Here is a 22,192-nt window from a genome sequence, read left to right on the forward strand (position 1 = left end):
AATGGCAAATTGTTTTTGTACATTTGCCAAGAAAATAATGTCAGTTTTTACACTGTTGCCAAGAAAAATTACATGCATGTGTCCATGAACTCACCAGGAATCAAGCTAAACTCAAATGAAATTTTACAGGATTTTCAGTTGCCAGAAACAATGAAAAATTCATTTTTTCCAAGGAACCAAAACGGACTTACTGAATAACCCAGGAGAGTTTCTACAGAAGCCCCTTGCTTTGACTGACAGCTGATGTGGTAAAATGTGAACAGCAGATGGTGTTTTTCTGTCAGTTTAGCCGGGAGTTTAATTTTCACTTCTTCATAAAAATCAGGACACCTGTATTTTTTAAAACAAAAAGATATCTATATGTATATGTATATCTTGTATTGATATATAAGTAGCAAACATACAGCCTTCTTTAAAGAACTTCAAGTTTCTTTACCTATTTATTAGTTTTAGTGCATAGCATATCATAAGATTTGTGATAGTATAAATCTGTCACAGAGATCATAAATAATAAAAAGAAATAGGAAGTGTAATAGAATTTATAGATCTAACCAAAGTTAAAGAAAAGACCAAGGAATTGCTGCTACAAGTCCAGAAGAAAATGAAATCTATATTTATAGATGCAAAATATAACATTGTTTACCAATAAATATAATTAAAATGTGATTTCTTTGATCAGTGTAGACCAGGGGTGTCACACTCAATTTAATTGAGGCCAGCATCAGGGTTGTGTTTGATCTCAGAGGGCCGGTGTGCATTTGGTGTGTGGCCGGGGGTGGGTCCATGGTGGGCATGGCTGGAGTGGGCGTGGCCATGGTAGGCACTTGACACAGGCTCAAGATGCGTTTTTTCCCCTTCTCTTCTTTCTTTCCACAGTTCTTTATTATAACCATTTTGCTATCTCTTCTACCAGATATTACTGGCAAACATTTATTACTTATTCTTCATAGTCCACTAAACTTTTTATTTCTGAATTTATACCTCATTGTTTAATAGTAAATTGTTTTTCCAGGCAGAAAAGCTATTTATACTATTGTATTTTTATTATTCAACTAATAATAAAAATACAATAGCATAAATAACATGATAATATCAACAGCAGAGGTAAATTTCCAGGATAATAAATAGAAATGGCTGTCAATGATAGATTGTTGATTGTAGATTAAATGGATCTACAGTATATAAAATCTGGCATTAAACTGTAATATTAACGTAGGATGTTGCTTGCTTTCTATCCAGATCAGGTACTTACTTGAGGCCACATAATTGTAATCCAGTCCAATCCAGTCCTCCTGCAGCACTTTGTGGGCCGAAATCAGGCTGTGTGGAGGCCCCACAAGGCCCCAAGGCCCCCACAAGGCCCATTTTTTGTCTCCCTGGCCTCCAGCAGCACTCTGCTGGCCAAAAACAAGCCCCACGAGGGCCTTGCAGGACCCGTTTTTGGCCAGCAAAATGCTGCAGGAGGCCGGGGAGGCTGAAAACGGGCTGAGGGGGGACTCACGTGGCCTCCCTGCGGCCCGTTTTGGTTGGCAGAGGCACCACGGGCCAGTCCTTTGATATTTCCAGGCTGGCCCCACAGGCCAGATTTAAGCACCCTGTGGGCCGGATCCAACCCACCGGCCTTGAATTTGACACCCCTGGAGTAGATCAAAACCAGTATACGTTTATGTTGCAATAATGGGGAAGCAAAATTTTGTCCTGCCAGGTTTAATAGTAATTAACCATTGAATTAATGACGATATTAACATAGAAATTATTCCTACATTTTTATATCCAAAATGGACAATTCTGGCCTTATCCACAATTGACATCATTTCATCCAATGTTAAGTAAAATTGTGCTTAAGGAAATTCATACTTATATGGAAGACAAAAAGAAACCATGGTCAATTCCTGATTATACTGTACAGATTATAATGCTACTCTTAAGTAACATGAAACACTATGTCTTAACTGTTCACTTTTTTTTTAATTCCTTGTTCACGTTTTTTTTGTTGTTGTTTCAAGACAATAAATGCATAGTAATTGTTTTAATTACTGAATATAAACACCTTTAATGAAAATGGTTTAGCTCTTTTTATACCCAGAATTCATTGTTATGCAAATACTGTATATTTGAACCTAAAGATACAGATGGTAATAATAATGACCTTACTTGTTATGATATGTTACAGGAGTGTAAATCTCTTGTATGAACTCTGGACCTGTAGATTTTCCAAATATGACCTACACAGAAAAATATAATTCATTAAACGAAGCAAAGTAAAAAGTTACCATGATCCAAAGATACTTTGGGGGAGGGGGGCAGAATATACCAATTATTTGAAATTGGCAATATTGATTTTATTTCTGATAATGTTGAAGTCATGCAGCCATTATTTTAAAATATAAAATCATAAAATAGATATGTTATGTTGTCATTTCTTTAACTGGTGACATGGAAAACAGATTTTAAATTGGCAGATTGTAAAACAGTCAATATCCATCTTCTTAGAAAGGAATAGATATGTATTGCCCCTGCTCCGTCAAGTGTCCAATTTTTATATACATCTTTTATTTTTTATACATCTTTTATAGTGTCTAAAAGCCGCTGACTGGACACTATAAAAGATGACACTGAGATGACCATGGTGCATCTGAAGGAAGTAATGAGGACAGAGGGGCACGGAGAATGCTGTTCCATAAAGTGGCCGAGGGTCGGACATGACTGAATGGCTGATGACACAATGTTTCATCAACCTTACAACTGAAAGGTGGCCACAAAATCTCAACTGTTAGTGGCAAAAAGCTAGTCAACCTGGCTTTAAAATAAAGGTGAAGAGCTCCTGGGATGTATGTTTGTTTATTTGTATGTAAAACAAAGTTCCAATCAAATAAAATTGAGCATTTTACTCTATAGCTAGTTATTAAATGAAAATTATAACCAAAATTGATCAACATAATACTTTAGCAAATGAATTATCACAGCATAGCTAATTTTTATTTTTTTATCGTACAGGTAGTCCTTGAGATATGACCGGTTACTAACGGCCATTCAAAGTTGCAACAGGATCTCCAACAGCTACATACAACCCCGTTTTGAAGTTATGGCCTCTGCAACATTTCCCCCGTGTATTCCCCCTGCCAGGACCTCACAATGCTTGGGTCTGCTCCCCATATGCCTACTACCCATTGCACAATTACAATTCTGAACACCAGAATGCAATTTAGCCTCTGGAAATAAAATGTCTGCTTCCAGAACTGCACCATGCAGCCAAGAGAGAAATCTCCATGGCCTTGCTGATGCTTGCCAGGCTGAAAAAAACATATCCTAAGTGGAAGGAGTGTCAACAATCTGGAAAAGTTTGGTTTTATCCCAAGATAATTGGAAGCATTTGTTGCAGAGAAGAGCCAATGTATGGGAAACTTGTATGGAAAACAGATCTGAATAATTCTGCACAAACTGAACAGGCAAAAGAACAAAGGACTTTCTTACTGGCATTGCACAGGAAGGATTTTCTCCACACATATATTGAATCTTAATGGTAATGTTTCGTCCTGAAGCCAAGCGGTTTGCAAAATTCAACCGCTGTGGATACACATAAAGAAGATTTCTGGGGGGAGAGAAGGATGATTGATGATGATGATGATTTTAATTAAGTTTATGCTAGTTTCACTTTCCTTTTCCTCATCAGCAATACTTTTTCCCCCCAGAGAAATACTAATGTACAAAAATCCTGAAAGTGGATTTCACTTTTTTTAAGACAAAGAAATGCAGCATTTTCTTTTAGATTATCTCTTTTAGAAAGCCAGAATTAACATTTGTCTCCAAGTACAAGGATGAAAAAAAAACTTTGTAATTTTTGGATTATCACGCAAGTGAAAGAATATGTTCATCTCCAAATTATTTTAGAAACTATCAAAGGCAAAAAAAAAAAAAAGGATGTAGAAGAAAGGTATTTTGTGAGGACACAAAACTGACAAGATGATGGACAGAGCATCACAACGCAAATATCATTCTCCTTTGAATGCAAGAGATATAGATATGTAGATACATACATATATACATACATACATGAGTAAGGCTGAGATTGCGACATTGTATCTGTCTTCTTGCCAATTTTGACAAAACCCTGTCCTGTGAATGCTACTGATGCTAAAGAAAATAAAGTTCAAAGCATGTAACTTATCTGGTAATTGAGGGAGAAAAGAATGCAATTCTGAAACAATTTTATTTAAAAATTAATAACCCCCCCTTTCCAGAAAGGAAAAAAAATCTTCGACATTTGCAATGAAATTTTAATTTTCAAAATTTCAATATTAATTTTAATAAGATAGTCATCTGGTTGAAACTGGAGAACTGGTATACATCCAATTTTTTTAACACCAAAAAATTTGATGCTTATCCTCATGAGCAGGATATTAAAGTTCAATTCCACCAAATCAAGAAAAAACAAGAGATCTTAGAAGGGCCCTCTAACATAAAATGAACCCACTCACTTTGCATTGACATCTCACCCACCTCATCCCTCATTTTACAAAAAAATCTTAAAACACCAGGGACCTAAAGATAGACTATTCTTAAGGCAGGATTTATTTAGGTTGGTGGCCATCTTAATAATAAATATGTTAAAACTATACTTGATAAATGGGAAACATTTTCTAATACAGTTAGGTATACAGATTCTCACACAGTTACCAACACACCATAATTCTCATGACTTCCTTATTATATCATTACAGTATGTCAGAAGTGGTGAATCAGCTGAAAGTGCTGCAATAAACAAACAGGTCACAGATGAATGTTTTATTTCTTATGATGTGAATTATGTTAAGTAGAATATGATTAAAAAAGTGTTCAGAATTGATTTAAGTTCAGTAAAGAACTTTTTTTTCTAAAAGTACAAACACAAGAGTAAGAGACAAAGTCTGTTCTCGTTGCATACCAGGATATATTTCTTGAGCAGATTGATATTTAATGTATTTTTGGAGGTATTATCTTTATCTTCTTACTTTAAAAAAATGAAATTGTAAAGTGATTTGTTTAAATAGATAAAAATAGCACTACAGAATTAATTCTCTACCATTCCTCATTGTAATCACTTTCTAAAAATATTTTGTCCTATTGAATGCCTTCTTTCTTGTTGTGAAGCATAGAGGGCTAAAAATAGGACGATTCCTCCATTTGAAGAGACCAAGTACAACATTGCTTATAGTTTTGTTTCTGAAGGTAGACAGTTTCTTGAATAATCTCCACATTTGAAAGAGAATATTATTGAAATACATGTATACACAAGCTCTCTCTAGAAAACAGTGTGAATCTACAAATCAATAGTCCTGGTTCTCTAAGTAGCAGCACTGTTTGCAGCAACATATATAAACTCTACCATACAACACTTCAGATGCATTTCTGTTGAGGAACCTACCATTGTCATTCACACAACACAGGCCTCAAAACAGTTAAAATGGACAGCAAACCCCAAAAATCCCCATTTCCTTGCTCTTCTTTTAAAACCAAGTTTATTTCTTAACCTGATTCAGAGAGGTGTTTGTGTGAATTTTTACCTGTTTAAACATGCATCAAACCCTGCAGGTAGTTTTTGATGCATAAAATATTGAACATAATTAATCATGATATTTCACTAACTATAGTAAACAAAGGCTTGACTTTCTCTTTATTATATGTGAGATATATATATATATATATATATATATATATATATATATATATATATATATATATATATATATATAAAATTTGTATTTTGCTGATAAAGAAATAAAGGGAGACTAGTATAGATCTATTTCAAGCTTTTTAGCTTTCATCAGCTAGGCATACCCTTACTCAGTTTCGAACTTGGGCTTCCTGCATGTTAGGCAGTTGAATTAACCTTCTGAGCCACAAGTTATCCTCCCTTCATCAGCTTGAGCCAGGATACACACACACACACACACACACACACACACACACACACACACACACACACAAAATTTGTTAGGAAATGAGTTTAAGCCTATTCAAGTCTCTATTTCTAGAGCATATCTAAAGAATTTTCTGAATAATTTCCTAAACTAAGAAAAAGGCAGACTGTTATAACCCTGATATTGCTGGTTCTTCATCCTGCTTTGCTAACTTTCATTTCATGAGGTAGTGAAGGATATAGCTACCGAAGACTCCCTGTATGTTTTTTCTAGCTAGGAAAAAATAATGGTTTAGGATAAATTTAAAAAGAAGATCCCTTCAGTCTAGATCTTGGTTTTTATTTTCCACTGAATTTCAGCAGGAAACAGAAAGAGGAAGGAACAGGAAGGACTTGGCACAGACCCAAATCATGCCAGAACTACTGAGAGTACAGCCATTACCAAAGTTGGTAAGGAAAACATAGACTGAGTCCTAGTTTATCATTTTTGCCATTTCCCATTATCTTTGTTTCATGAAAAATACTTTCTGCTTCTTATGGTCCAACCAAGCCTTGACCACAATGACTACCTGGTCAGAGCAGGATTCAGAACAATCAGTGAAAACTACAAATCTGCGGAAGTACTTGTACAGAATGTTTTCGTTTTCATTTTAATGAGAGCAATCCAATCAGGGCTAAGCATATTCAAAGATTGTTCTGGGTAATTCTGGGGGGAAATAGAGGACTAGGAAGTCCTGGGAAACAACATGGCTAATTGGCTGCTGCTCTGAATAAAAAAAACTAAAGAACTTCAACTTACAAATACTGCTTAAATCATAAGTTGAAAACCTAGAAAACGAAACGTGTAAAAGCGGCAGAAACAATTATGTGAAAAAGCATTATACTTTTATTTGAACTGATTAAAAGGGACAAACGTTTTCTGAACATTTGAAAAATAAACAAAAATCTTTGCTGCTTAAACACAAGAACTAATATGATATTATTCCATAATAATCAGACCACCATTTACAATTCCCTTTCTTCCGTTACCTCCCACAATACCTTGGAAGATACAGGTATCCAGAAAAGAATCTCTCATAATATCACAATTAGCAGGGTAAAACAAGCACAATAAATTAGAGAACTAATAAAAATCTAGAAGGGTCTTTCTTTCTTCCTTGTTCAGTTCCTGTTATTTATATATTTGTTTCTGTATTTAAGTTTAACATGTACAATGTAGGAGACTCCAATTATCTAGCTCTAGTAACCTAGAAACATTCTTACACAATAAAATTTAGACTAACCATTAAACACCCCATCATAAAAATTCTAATTTAGAGAACTCTGAATGGGTAAAACAGAAACAGTAATGGAAAGGCCAGCCTCAGTTCCAGTGGCAAGCTGTTCCACAGTTTAGTTCCTACCCTGGAAAAAATAGAGTTAGCTACTGATGTCAAAGGTATCTATGAAGGGAAAGCTGCAGAAAAAAATACAAAATAATTATCTTGTTACAATAGTTCTCTAGCAGCTGTTGTTTCTGTCTTCCAAGGTAAATACAGACAAAATATGTTTTCAATAATTTTATTTATTCATGAAAATCCAGATAATATAACTATTTCCAACTGTTTTGATTTACACCTGATTCTCATAATTCAGCAAGATAGATAAAATATCCTACCTATATACAGTATGGGGCACATAGACTTCTCGTACTGGAAACTCCAAAATCTCCTTATGAATACGGCTGCGATTCTCAGTGAATGGCTTTACTTGTAACAGTTCTGGGCTGAGACAACAATTGAGGCCATCCGATGCAGGGGAGATCTCCAATTTAAGCAAACCTTAGGAAAATTAATAAAAGGAAAGTGATGTGGTACATTAAATGTACAAACGCCATAAGAAAATCCCTAATCTAACAAACCTGGTTCACATATAGTCTAGAATGTACTGGTATATATCCCAAGTCAGCTGACAGAACAAAAGCTTATTATTTTACCCTCCTCAGAATATTTAGCATGCATTAAAATTCATATGAGCACAAGTGTATGAGAACAGGTTCATCCCTTCCATCTAAGCGGGAAAGAACAGAAAAATCTCGGGCTAAATATGGCCAGGATGTGTTAATCTGTAATAGGACGGCAGGGTTTACTCTAAGAGAAATGGGTCTAAGAGAAGCCCCTTGCGGAAGGCAAGACTCCTCAAGGGAATTCTCCATTATGAGGGTCCAATGTCTTCACTACTACAAACAAGGACACCTGGATATCTTTAAAAGAGATTAGATAAAATCATAAAGAACAAGTAATTGAACACTCAGTGTTATCTGTAGGATGGAGGCAGTATGTATCTAAATACTAGTTGCTGGACAATAAGGAGGGGGTTGCATCTTCAACACCTACTTACAGTATAAGCATCCCCAAAACATCCATTTGGCTACACTGAGAAAGAAAATGCAGAACTAATATTGGTTTTGGCTGATAAAGTAGTAGTTTATTATGGTCTTAAGCAGGGGTGAAATGCTCCTGGTTCGGACCGGCTCGCCCAATCTGGTAGCGATGGAAGCGGGTGGTTCGGAGAACCGGTAGCAAAAATCCCTGCCCCTCCCATGCCCAGCTGAGCCGCGCGATCATCAGAGGCTTTTTTTCTTTTAAATGGCTCTGACGATCCAAGCTGAGTTGCCTGATCTGCAGAGAGTTTTTAAAAAACTCTCTGACGTTCAGGCAACTCAGCTGGGATCGTCAGAGCTTGGATCGTCAGAGGCATTTGAAAGCATTTTTTTTACAACCTCTTCAGCGAAGAGGTTGTAGAAAAAATGGTTTTAAAAGTTAAAAAAACAAATTGGGCACGCCCACCCAGTCACATTATACCACCACCACCAAGCCACACCCACAGAACCGGTAGTAACAAATTTTAGATTTCACCCCTGGTCTTAAGTCAGAGTCACACAAAAATACAAACCACAAAAACCAAACTTAAAACATTGTAATTTACTTCACCTCAATCATTTAAAAAATTCCATAATCCAGCAAGCTCTTTTTGCTAAAAAGCAAATTTATGTGACTAAATATGCAGAAAATGTTTTAATGTAAAAGTTATTCAGTCGCCTGGTATGTGTTTTTATTATCATTAAGGGCTGAATTAAGATTGATTTAAAATCAGAATAAACAGAACAGAACAGAATAATAGAGTTGGAAGGGAAGGTCTTCTAGTCTAGTAGCTCCACCCACCCGCCCGGACGTCTCTGCGTATTTACAGTAGTGTTGTGCGTGCGTGCACCCACGAGTGAACTGGTAGCAACGGGATTTGAAACCCACTACTGGTCCAACCCCCTGCTCAGGCAGGAAATTCTATACCATTTCAGACAAATGGCTGTCCAATCTCTTCTTAAAAACGCCCAGTGTTGGAGAATTCACAACTTCTGGAGGCAAGTTGTTCCACTGATTAATTGTTCTAACTGTCAGGAAATCTCTTAGTTCTCTCCTTGATTAGTTTCCACCCATTGCTTCTTGAACTTCAGGTGCTATGGAGAATAGTTTGACTCCCTCTTTTCTGTAGCAACCCCTGAGATTTTGGATCACTGCTATCATGTCACTCCTAGTCCTTCTTTTCATTAAACTAGACATCCGATTCCAGCAACTGTTCTTTATATGTTATAACCTCCAGTCCCCTAATCATCTTTGTTGCTCTTCTCTGCAATCTTTCTAAGGTCTCAACATCTTTTTTACATCATGGCGACCAAAACTGAATGCAGTATTCCAAGTGTGGTCTTACCAAGGCATTATAAAGTGATATCAACACTTCATGTGATCTGGATTCTATCAAGATCACATGAATAAAACATGCAAAAAACATGTTTAATTAATTCAACCTTCCTAGATTTAAATGACATATTATCTTGAGGGGTATTGTTACATCTATTATCTAAAAGTGCCAAGACAGCTCTATTAAATTAAGCTTTACAGAATTCCTAATATTATTCAGAATAAGTAAACTTAAGCTGTTTGTAAGAAAGCTCTCTGGGCATCTTCTTAAGGCTCAGTAGATGTTTGTGATTGGACTCAAATCATTTTGGAATTCTGTGTCCTCAATTTGCCCAAAACTTACTGGTAATTAGCTCTTTCAAGGCCAGAGAGTAAAATATTCTGGGGCAGGGGTGGGTTCTACTTACCTTTACTACCAGTTCGCAGTGGGGCCGCGTGCATGCACTTGCTTCGCTCGCATGTGTGCGCGCTCTTCTGCGCATGCGCAGAAGCATTTTGGTGACGTCGGGATCGGTGGGCGGAGCCTCCTGCCGGTTTTACTACCGGTTCTATAGAACCAGTGCGAACCTGGGGCAACCCACCACTGTTCTGGGGTGATAAGTCATATTACAGCAAATTTTGAATGATATTTTACAACAAACCTGTCCAGATGTTATTAATGGAAACAACCCGATTAGGGCCAGGCGAAAAGCTCATCCTTACTTTTGCTTGTTGGCTTCTTACAGTGCTCATATTAAATTGTAGTTCCCTCAAGCATTTGAGCAGAAGAAATTTAATAAATAAGCCATTGTTTTTCTTGGGGAAAAATGGTTATTCAAAAATAGGTGAGATTTGGCCAGTATATAGTATGAGTATCTAATATTAATATTAAGCATACCTGGTATAGACTTTGTTCTTCTCTGCAACGAAGACTTTTTGTAGTCAGCTAAAAACTTGAATAAGTCTTCATCACTAAGCCTGTCTCCTTCCTGGAATGAGCAAGTTATTGAATATGATCTGTTGAAAACTAAGTTGCATCTTTATTTGTAATAAACTACATATAAAAATATATTGTATGACTTAAATTTATTGACCATGTCAGTTTCCTTGTTTCTGGTTTCCATTTATTCTACAGTATTGAGAAATAAATTTATCTTTTAATAATTTTTCATAGAGGACACACGTTTTCTCTTCCTGAACTTATTTTACTTCTACTCTGCTTTCTTTTACATCTTTCCTTTCTTGCCATATTTTCCCCCCAAAATCTATTCTTGACAGGGCTAAAAGAAAGTGATTTTTCTCACTTTCAGAACTTTTCATCAACTTTTTATTCTTCATTAATTTTCTTAAACATTTCTAATAAAGAAACAAACGAATCACACTTTTATATTAAATTTCTTTCTTTTCCACACATTTGGATGAAAAGATTTATGTTTAAACCATGATTTTAAATAGTCTTTTTTTCTGAGTAGATGCCCACAAATACCAATTAGGTTGCTCAACAGTCCAGATATTTATGTACAGATAGTCCTTGTTTACCAATAAATTGGTAAAGTCCTCGCTTACTAATGGTAATTGGTACCAGGAATTCCATCACTTAGTGACACAATCATAATATATGAAGTCACATGAGTATGCTGACCTACAATAGCAGTTCCAGGAGTCCACTTGCTGTTGTTAGGCATATCCCATGTGGTTGCAGGGTCCCACAGTCACATGATCACCATTTGCAACTTTCTGCCAACCTAATGCAACCTAATTCCTACTTTCATATGTACTGACAACTATTTAGATGATACTACAGTAATTCATATTTTTCCAATCATCTCAGATTATTTAATCTATGCCCTCCCTTCCCTTTCCTGAATGTATTCATCAAGTACATTCTACAACATAGTTCACCTTCATTCCAACCTTTATCATTTTTTCCTTTTATATTCCAGATTATAATCTTCCAAAACTACTGGTCTCTGCAGTCCATCATAGCATTAATCAATCAAGGTTTTATTATAACACTTTTTAGAAAGTTAGGTAAGTTGTAGACTATATTTGTGCCATATTTGTGCTATATTTGTGCAGTATTCCTTGCTGACTGTAACAGTGTAACCAAAGCTTATTTTTATCCCATGTAATCAGTCTATTCTGTGAAAAGTAGGACCGCTAATCTAGAGATGACCATAGACTCTCATATATTCTTGCCAAATAGGAGTTATACATCATCATCATCATCAAAAAACATTGGCCAATTTCTGATTAGCCAACATTCTAGAACCGGGCCCCGCATGCCAGCAACTGGTCCATGCAAACAAGCAAAGCCACATCCGTGAAATGGAAAAACCTCCCTCCACTGATCCCTGGAGCCCAAAAGGTTGGGGGCTTCTGTTCTACCTTACCAATCTATTTTGACAAAAGTTAGAGGTCTATAAATCATAGCAATATGGCCAGACCAGTACTTAGAATCCCTTTATACTACCACAACAAGGAATGGCCCTTGGAATTACTCATGTGGAAGAACTTCCCAACAGTGTACTGTACCTGTTTAAAAAAAGTGTTGAGAGTCAGAGTGGTGGTTCTGAAGTTCACCAGGCCAGGAATGTCATCTGAGCCAAGGCCTCTTTCAGAATATCTTCTAGATGGCAGCGTCAATGTTTTTCGATCGCCACAAGACCCTTTTCCTTCAAATGTGAAATTTTAATTGGATTTTACTTGGCTTAATGAAAAAGGAAATCGTAGCTATTGCTACATTGTACTATTTCAGAAAATTAATTACAGGTAGTTCTTGATTTATGATCACAATTGAGCCCAAAATAGTTGTTGCTAAGTGAGACATTTCTTAAGTGAGTTTTGCTCCATTTTATGACTTTTCTTGCTAGTGAAGTGAAGTGCTTATTCTTGCTTGTTAAGTGAATCACTGCAGGTGTTAATTTAGTCACACATTGTTAGGTTATTCTGGCTTCCCCATTGATTTCGTTTGTCAGAAGGTTGCAAAAGGACTTTACATGACCCAGGGACACTGAGAGTGAAAAATGATAAGTCACTTTTTTCATTGCCATTGTGAGTTTGAACAGTCACTAAATGAACTGTTATATATATGTATAAATTTATATATATTTAGCTATATATAAAGAGTTAGAATCTCATTACAGATAGTCCTCAATTTACAACAGTTCATTCTGTGACCATTCAAAGTTACAATCGCACTGACAAATGTGACTTATACCCATTTTTCACAATTACAACCTTTGCAGCATACCCATGATCATGTTATCAAAATTCAGATGCTTGGCAACTGACTCATATTTATGACCTTTGCTGTGTCCCAAGGTCATGTGAACATCTTTTGTGACCTTCTGACAAACAAATTCAATGGGGAAAACCAGATTCACTTAACAACTGGGTTACTACTTATCAACTGCAATGAATCATTTAACAACTGTGGCAAGAAAAACCATAAAATGGGGCAAAATTCATTTACCCCATTTAATGTCCCATGAAGTGACATTTAATGTCTCACTTAACAAAGAAATTTTGGACTCAAAATTTGGACTCAATTTTGGTCGTAAGTCAAGGACTACCTGTGATCTCATTTATGCAACAAACCTGTAGGATATACTGCCATTTTAAATGAAAACAAAGGATGAAACCTGGTAATTTGCTCAACCTCTTACAGGATTAATAATTAGTTTGTATGCTAGAATGTTGAAGATGCTACGGTGATGACTTAATACAGTATAAAGTATAGTGCCAATAAACACATCCTTTTTTATCACGAGTGCATGTTCAAAGATTAATCTTTTAATAAGGCAAAAGGATGAGGTAGTAGTAGGAGTTTTCCTGCAACTGAACTATTATTTCCAGAGCAAGGGTCTTTGGATCAGCTAAAAAAAATCTTTGGATCCAACTCTTTAATGATTAGATTAGATTAGATTAGATTAGATTAGATTAGAATTCTTTACTGGCCAAGAGTGATTGGACACACAAGGAATTTGTCTTTGGTGCCTATGCTCTCAGTGTACATAAAAAGAAAAGATACATTCATCAAGAATCATAAGGTACAACACTTAATGATAGTTATAGAGTACAAATAAGCAATCAAATACTAAGAAACAATATAAGTCGTAAGAATATAAGCAACAAAGTTACAGTCATACAGTCATAAATGGGAGGAGATGGGTGATAGGAACGATGAGAAGATTAATAGTAATGCAGACTTAGTGAATAGTTTGACAGTGTTGAGGGAATTATTTGTTTAGCAGGGTGATGATATAGAGTATATAAAGTATAATATATTACGGTAGTGACAGAAACAAAACACCATGAAGAGATTTTTTTTTTCAATTGTCCATCAATTATGAGGATTAGCTTCCATGCCAGAACACTACTTATTAAACTTGCTTAACTAGCTAGCTAGTTAAGGATATCCTTCAATTTTTGTTCAGTATGTACGGTTATATATTTTGTCCATTAGTACGGTTATAAAATTACATAATTAAGAGAGAGTAGACATTTTCATTATAAAGTAGAATAGAAATAATGGCATTTTATGTGTTTATATAGTTAGTAGGAAATAGTTAATTGCAGTATTTAGGATGAATTATAAGATATATACACAGTCATATTTAAACTTACCATTTAAAACTTCTAACTCAGCTATATCTTTCTCAAGTGTTGGAATACTAAAGAAACTTGCTAAATTTATAGGTATCCAAGCAAAAGGCATGCGGTACTTTCCTAAACGTTGACAAAAGTTCTCTGCTTGTTGTTTTAATTTCTCAATCTTTTCCTTAGTCTAAAAAATAGGCAGAAAAATATATGTTGGTCAAAAATCATAAAAATCAATTAAACAGAAAAGAAATGACCTAACATGTTGTCATGGCGGTCATACCATAATTTTTTTGCAGAATTGTAACTTAAAGCAAAAGCCAACAGAGTCAGGGACAAATCTAGTCAACTAAAGCCTCATTCAATAAACAGTAGGCAGAAGTTAGGTGTTATGTTTAAAATATCAGTGCAAAGAAACTGAGAGTAACAATCAAATGGGAAACCAGAGATTTATTTATGAAATTTAAATCTGGTATCCCAGATGTTACATCATCAGATGAGATTGCAAATTCATTGTAACAGTCCTAGTATTAATCGGGTTTGTAAGGTTAGAAATTTACATAAGTCTGACATATAGGTAGTCCTTGACTTACAACCTTTGTTTAGTGACTGTTCAAAGTCACAGTGGCACTGAAAAAAGTGACTTATGACTGTTTTTCACACTTAATGGAGTTTCCTATGGTCGTGTTATCACCTTTTGCAATCTTTTGACAAGCAAAATCAATGGGGAAGCCTGATTAATTTAACAACCTCATTATTAACTAAACAACTGCAGTGATTCACTTAAAAACTGTGGCAAGAAAAGTAATAAACAAGGCAACCTTCACTTAACTATCTTGTTTAGCAATGGACATTTTGGACTCAATTGTGGTCATTAGTCAAGGATTAACTGTACTTTGAGCTAATTTTTCAATTATTGGAGAATGCAAGCTTACATCCTAGGACAGATATTATCTTATAAGACTGCTATATTTGTATAGCAATATTTTTAGAATAAAAATTGTGTGATAAGATCAATCGTTGAGTATTTGATTATGTACATTTCAAGACATGGGAAGAAAAACTACACCTTGAAATAACACTTTAAATCTCAAGAATACAGAAAGATGGCTACATAAATATCCCTATTATCAGGGTAATAGATTTGCAGTTCCAGTTAAAAACTTTTATTATCTACCTTTCCACTTTCACTTTCTTTTAGAAAGATATAGGGTTCTGCACAATCTCCAATTTCTCCTTGCTGAAGGACTTTTTCAATCTACCAAAAAAAAGAGAGAGAATCTAATTAACAACAAAATTTTAATAATAGTTCTATCCAGAATAACCAATGCCATGTTGCCTAGAAATCAAAAGAACTGTGGGCTATCACCACCAGAATGCACTAGGCTAGTCAATGTTGGTATATGCTGTCTTGCTTGCTTCCATTACAGCCAACTCTGTCTGGCTCTAGTCAAAAAGTAAGAATAAGAAAGACACCATCATTAGAATACAAATAATATGACTCACCTTCAGCACAAGATAGATATCTGATGAAGGATATGTTACCGAAAATACAGCAGCCCTAGCCTGAGTGGAGGAGTCAATACACGGTGTATGGGATCGCAAAAACCCTTTGAATTGTTCGGAGTTCAAATCACAATGAAAACTTTCAGAGATCTTAAAAAGAAATGCATTCCGTGTCAGTTACAGCATGCATCCTACAATATTGCCGTAATAATAACTGCATCTTTTGGAAACTTCACATAATGATTATACTATATGACCTGAAGGAGCTTCTTGGATAAGAAGCAAAATGTCTTCAAAGAAAAACCAGAAAGTCCAGTTGCCTCTTGCAAAAAGCACTTTTGGGACAACCATGACTTGAATAACTGAGAATCTCCATAAACATTATACAATATACATTTTTGGGGGGTATACGTTAAAATGCAGAACTAATTGCTTGATTCCATGAATGTTGTGGCTTAGGAAACAGCAGAGCCATGCATTTTCTAATGTTAACTTCCCATTCAAAGGATTATTGGGCAGTTATAAGCAAAATTGCCTGTCCAATAAAATAATATATAGAATCTCCCACTCACCTACCATCCAAAAATTGATGAATAAATGACTAAAAGAAAAGGCAAATTCTAGAAATTACTACAGTCATTGCTTATTTTGTATTATATAGAGTACTACAATCTACTAAGAGTCATGTTGATCATGACAGGCTACATGAGTATTGAATAAAATCATAAAATAAAATATTAGCTAATTAAATTTCACAAAACTATAGGCAGTTGTTGAAAATTTATTTCTGTATGTCCACACCTCATGAGGTACAACAAAATAATTTCTTCAAATCATGAAGTAGAACAAAGTAATTCAGACTCAATTCTCATTCCCTTGGATCAAAGCATAACTTGTAAATCTACCTTTTATTTTCCTTGGCTATCCAGGAAGTTTCAATCCTGTTGCACAATATCTTGGCAGCCAGGGTGGATGGAGATGAAACTCCAAACCTTTTGTCTTTAGATTTTCATATTGCCCAAAAGTTACTTATAACCTTCCAATGTATGGCTTTTACAGTGAAATATAAAAAATATTAACCATAGGCAGAAACTATTGAAGAGAAAACAATTTAGCCAACCAACTCAGATAGGCTAATGAGAAACAGTACATAAATCAGAACAATCCTGATCACACATAGAAAGCCAGCAAACTCTGTCTCCCTGTGTCAAAAAGTAACAATGATGTCTACTTTGGCAATGAAACTTCTGCAAGAAGGAAACCAAGCTTAGCAAATACCCAAGATCTCAGCAAAATATTAAACATTGCATTTAAATGAAAATAGTGCTGCTACACTCTTACCTTTTTCCTTTCTCTTATATCATAAAGAGCTAAGGTTACAAATAATGGCTCGATTTCAATTTCAAATCTGCAAGGAAAAAATAAGGCACTAACTAATAATAAAATAATTCATGTGACATGAAATCAAGGACAATGGCTACTTAAAATAATACATGTACTGGAAAAATTAACTCAAAACTTAGTCTTGCTTTATCTACTTAATCCTCAGTGCCAACATTAAACAATTTCAAAACGTATATATAAGTACCACTATATACAGTGGCTGGGTTTTTTTTCCTATTGTTTTGAATGGAATCTAATTTTCTATGAGCAGAGACATGTTTGTTATTTCCAACAACAAAATAATTATCACTTAATAATCAATTAATGATAAATAAATAGATGATCCCATTTCCCTTTATAAACCAAATCTTTTGAGAACAGAACAAATGGGATCTAACTAATCTGAGGGAAGAAGATGCTACCAAGCTGGTTGCTGATCCTATTTCATCTAGATCTAGAACCCCCACCCATAGTGACACCACCTATAACGATACAGAGGTTTTTGCAGCCATCCTGATAATTTCTTCATAAGGTAGAACAACAGGGACAGCATTTTACATTTTATCATTCTAAAAAAAATGCAGCGATGTTAACAAAGATGAAATGTGTTTAACTCATGAGGCATGTTAAACTTCAGTTAAACATGATAAGTACTAGACCCAAAATCAAAACTAATTTTTAAAAGAACATAACATGGCTAGATAACTCTTACTAGATAGACATATACAAAGATCAGAATAAGCAGAAATAGAGAACTTTATATAGTGTTTTATCTACTGCACATGGTAAGTTTTTAAAGTGCTTTCCTAAATAAAAAAAAAGTTTTCTGAATGAAGAAAACTAGCACATGGAGGAAATTTGTTTTACATCTGTCATTTTCCTGCTTTCTACTTTATAGATTTCATTCCATCATTCTGTTATGTGGGTTGCTCTATATGCCATCTGATCGACCCAAATCCCTAAAAATGTCCCATTTGCACCAATAATGTAGAACTTACTTCAGTGTCTGTATTTTCACTAATATCCTATTACCTAGATACTCCTTTGGGCATTCGGGTATTGGTCGTATTTGTACAGAATCCTCCTATTAAAGACATTAAGAACAGTTATTTGTTTTGGTTCATTTTAGCTTCCTGTACTTTGACTGACATCATCTATTACCATCCCTTCATTTCTAACTTTACAATCAGGCAAAAAATTAACACAGAAAATGTAGGAAGTCATCAGAATTATAGTAAAGCCAGGGGAGTTTGTTTAGAATGCAGCAGTCTGCACAGTCGCAGGTGCAATTATGATACAAAGACTTTACATCATTGTTGCAGGAGCTGCAGTTGTACTGGTATGCAATTCAGCAATCAGCCATTCAAAGCATTCTATCAAGCCTTTAGGACTTGTCCCAAATAACTTATACAATCATAGAATCCTACAGCTGGAAGGGACCTTAGAGGTCTTCTAGTCCAACCCCTTATAAGACCTTATATCATCCTGGACAAATGGTTGTCCAATCTTTTCTTGAAAAACTCTAGCAAAGGAGCATCCACAACTCTGGGAGGGAAGCTGTTCCATTTGTTAATTGTTTTCACTGTCATGAAATTTCTCCTCAGTTCCAGGTTGGATTTCTCTTAACTCACCCATTGCTTCTTGTCCTACCCTTGAGTGCTATGGAGAATACATCAATGCCCTCTTTTCTGTGACAGCTCCTCTGTCAGGCTTCCAAGTAATAAGTTCCCCAAATGAATAATCCAAGGCAGTCATATTCAATCAAAGTCCATTTATTAGGAACATATCAAATTGGCAAGGTTTCTGACCAAACCCCGGAATTACACCCAGTAAAAAGCAAAAGTTTGAAACTTCCTCCCAGAGTCACATTCTCCAATCAGCTCACAGTCCAACTGTCTGGTGACTTCAAACTCCACCTTCAGCCATCTGCAGGCACATTCTCTTTTCCCACAGGAAAGAATGCTACCTAGCCATAACATTCCCCTTATCTCTGCAACCCCCCTTCCTACTGCTAGAATGTGGCGAGCCTGAAGCCTTGTTAGATCCCCTTACAGAATACCTAGAAAAAGCTTAGAAAAAGAATAGAAAATGACTACAATAAAACATGGCTACACATATGTCAGCTTCAGGGTCGATATCTTCAAGTCTAGAAATCTGCTATCGTATCACCCTTAGTCTTTCTCTTTGTTAGGCTTTATATATCTATTTCCCTTAATGATTTAGCCTCCAGAGATTCTTTATCATCTTTGTTGCTTCTTTTTCTTCAATTTTTTTTGAACTACAATTGCCATAGCTTAATTACACCAACTGGGCTGGATGGAATTAATGTCTAAAATATACCATCCTTTGTATTATACTGTAGTTCCTTTGAAAACCCGGATGGTTGAAGTATAATTGTGACAGAAAATATGCGGCTTACCTCATCTATACTGGGATACAGAGCAAACAACTCAGTAGGCCTGTTGGCTTGCCGTGCCTCTTCATTTTGCCTTTGAATGTCTTCTGCTTTAGCAGTCTGCAGTAGGTTGGTCAATCGGGGATCAAGTGGTAGGCTGCGCAAGCAAACTTCTCCAGATGTCAAGGTGGTTTTACTGGATTCATCACAGAGAACCTGTAAGTGCCTGGGACCTGTCTGCTCAAGCAAATAGAGAATAGTTGAACAGATTAAACATACTGAATATTGAGGGTAAAAGTTTGTTCTCTGAGCTTGTGGGTTGTTTTCCGAATGAAAAACTCCCCTAAACTCCACTGAAGATGTTACCTAGCCTGGTAACGAAATGTTCAGAAACCAACCCACAAGCTTGGAGAACAAACCTTCACCATCATCCTACACCTGAGCTACAGATATTCGTCACTATTGCAATACTGAATATTTCTATCATATTTCTGTGTGATATTTCTATACTTATCCGTTGCAAGAATTTCAATACCATCAAATAAATGTTAAATGGAACTATTAACTCTCCTTTTAACAGAGCCATTTTTTTCATGCAGCATAATGGAATAACAGAGTTGGTCTTCTAGCTCCTGCTCAAGCAGGAAATCCTATACCGTTTCAGACAAATGGCTGTCCAATCTCTTCTTAAAAACCTCCAGTTTTGGAATGCCCATAACTTCTGTATGGAAGTCATTCTACTGATTAATCATTCTAATTGTGAGGAAATGTCTCCTTAATTCTAGGTTGGAACTCTATTGTTATCATGTCACCCCTAATACTTCTCTTCATTAGACTAGATATACCCACTTCCTGCAACATTTCAGGGTTTTTTTTGGCTCCAGTCCCCCAATCGTCTTTGTTGCTTTTCTCTGCAACAAAGAGTCTCAAGATTTTGTTTATATGAAAAAACAGTAGAACAAGAAACATATCAGATACTTTGGGAGAAGATTTAAGAATTCTTGGATTGCTATAGAGCAGGAGTGTCAAAATTTGGCAACTTTAAGACTTGTAGACTTCAACTTCCGGAATTCCATGGTTTCCAGTTGAAATTGACAAGTCTTAAAAATTGACAAGATTGGACCCCCCTGTTATAGAGCTTAATATTTAAAGATAAGGTGACTTTCTTCTCTTATTCCACACTACTTAAAAAGAATGTTTCATTACTTTTCATGTTCCCTCATCAACTTGGTGCTATTCTTTCTAATTTGGGAAGGAAATTCAGATGTGTCATTTAAGTGGTCCTGTAGCATGACGCACAAATGCTCCCAAGGCATTGTTAGGAAAAAAGGTTCCTCCCAATGGCCACTTTGCTCCACCACTGCCTACTGCTCCATTTTCTTTTCAAAGTATTCTTTCAAGGCTATTCCTAAGTGTACCTGATAACTGGAATCATGAAAATCCACTGTTTCAGACTCAAATGTTTGCTTTCGAAGGCTTTTGTGGAAATCTGTTCTGGATCCTGTTTTCATGAAGTTATAAGCCTCATTGCTTCCTTGATTTCTTTAGTAAAATAGCCAATTAGATTTCAGTTTTAGAAAAAGAGACAAAATGAAATATCAATTGCTGTCATGTAAATAAATTCTATAAAAAAATATACAATACCCCAAATTAATTTAAGAACTGCTTAAATGGAATACAAAGTTATAATAAATTACTATATAGAAGAGGCATGGTGGTGCAGTGGTTAGAATGCAGTACTGCAGGCTACTTCTACTTCTGCTGACTGCCAGCTGCCTGCAGTTTGGCAATTTGAATCTCACCAGACTCAAGGTTGACTCAGCCTTCCATCCTTCTGAGGTCGGTAAAATGAGGACCTAGATTATTTGGGGCAATATGCTGATTCTGTAAACTGCTTAGAGTGGACTGTAAAGCACTGTGAAGCAGTATATAAATCTAAGTGCCATTCAGTGGTGGGATTCAGCCAGTTCACACTACTTCGGAAGAACCGGTTGTTAACTTTCTGAGCAGTTTGGCAAACTGGTCGTTGGAAGAAATCATTAGGGCAGAGAACCGGTTGTTAAATTACTTGAATCCCACCACTGGTGCTATTGCTGTATGGGTTACCACTACAGAATAATATGGAAAGCAATTCTTATGCATTTTTTCTTCAAGAGAACACCAACACTCACCAACACTCACTCAACCCCCAAAACCTTGTGTCCCCGATGTTGTTAGAAACATTCCCATGGTACTTTGGGTCTAACCTATTTTTACTACTCTACTCTTCTCCAATATATCAGTGATACTTCTTCAAGCCAAAAGGCAAGTGCCAATGAGCCTTTTGTTTTGTACGGCAAAATAGAATGGTCACTGATATGGCTGCACTTGAGATTTTTCCTGTCACTTTTTAATGATGCAGAGTACTTCCAGATGAAGGTTTGCTGAAGCACCAAATATGCTCAACTCTCATCTGGAAAATGCTGCTGCATTTAGACAAATGTAAGAGTACAGCCATTATTGTTTCCTTCTCCTGTCAACAATAAATGATTATTTTTGGTTGGATCCTAATACTGCATGATTGATGCCCCAATCCAACTGTAGCAGACCATTATCAGTGCCAGTAATATTTTTCTGAACTCGATCCATTTAGTAAACCTAATGAGAGTAATTACCACTTACTTCTTGGGTAATTAGATAATTAATCAAAAC

The 22,192-nt window shown here is 35.8% G+C and overlaps 1 protein-coding gene across 1 annotated transcript in view; it reads right to left on the bottom strand.

The window, feature by feature from the left end:
- DOCK8 (dedicator of cytokinesis 8) overlaps window positions 1-22,192 on the bottom strand; it is a 94,938-nt gene that overhangs the window by 51,938 nt on the left and 20,808 nt on the right. Inside the window, exons 5-17 of the mRNA XM_070938629.1 lie at window positions 20,920-21,043; window positions 19,526-19,738; window positions 18,105-18,190; window positions 17,065-17,131; window positions 15,724-15,873; window positions 15,395-15,475; window positions 14,245-14,404; window positions 12,151-12,290; window positions 10,514-10,604; window positions 7,557-7,719; window positions 3,475-3,592; window positions 2,155-2,225; window positions 192-330 (exon numbers count right to left, since the gene is read on the bottom strand). Coding sequence (XP_070794730.1) covers window positions 192-330; window positions 2,155-2,225; window positions 3,475-3,592; window positions 7,557-7,719; window positions 10,514-10,604; window positions 12,151-12,290; window positions 14,245-14,404; window positions 15,395-15,475; window positions 15,724-15,873; window positions 17,065-17,131; window positions 18,105-18,190; window positions 19,526-19,738; window positions 20,920-21,043 — 1,603 coding nt within the window. The remainder of the gene's footprint in view (window positions 1-191; window positions 331-2,154; window positions 2,226-3,474; window positions 3,593-7,556; window positions 7,720-10,513; window positions 10,605-12,150; window positions 12,291-14,244; window positions 14,405-15,394; window positions 15,476-15,723; window positions 15,874-17,064; window positions 17,132-18,104; window positions 18,191-19,525; window positions 19,739-20,919; window positions 21,044-22,192) is intronic.

Source organism: Pituophis catenifer, unplaced genomic scaffold (genome assembly GCF_029215685.1).
Source record: "Pituophis catenifer annectens isolate HBS135680 unplaced genomic scaffold, rPitCat1.0.hap2 SCAF_2, whole genome shotgun sequence".
NCBI classification, from domain to species: Eukaryota; Metazoa; Chordata; class Lepidosauria; order Squamata; family Colubridae; genus Pituophis; species Pituophis catenifer.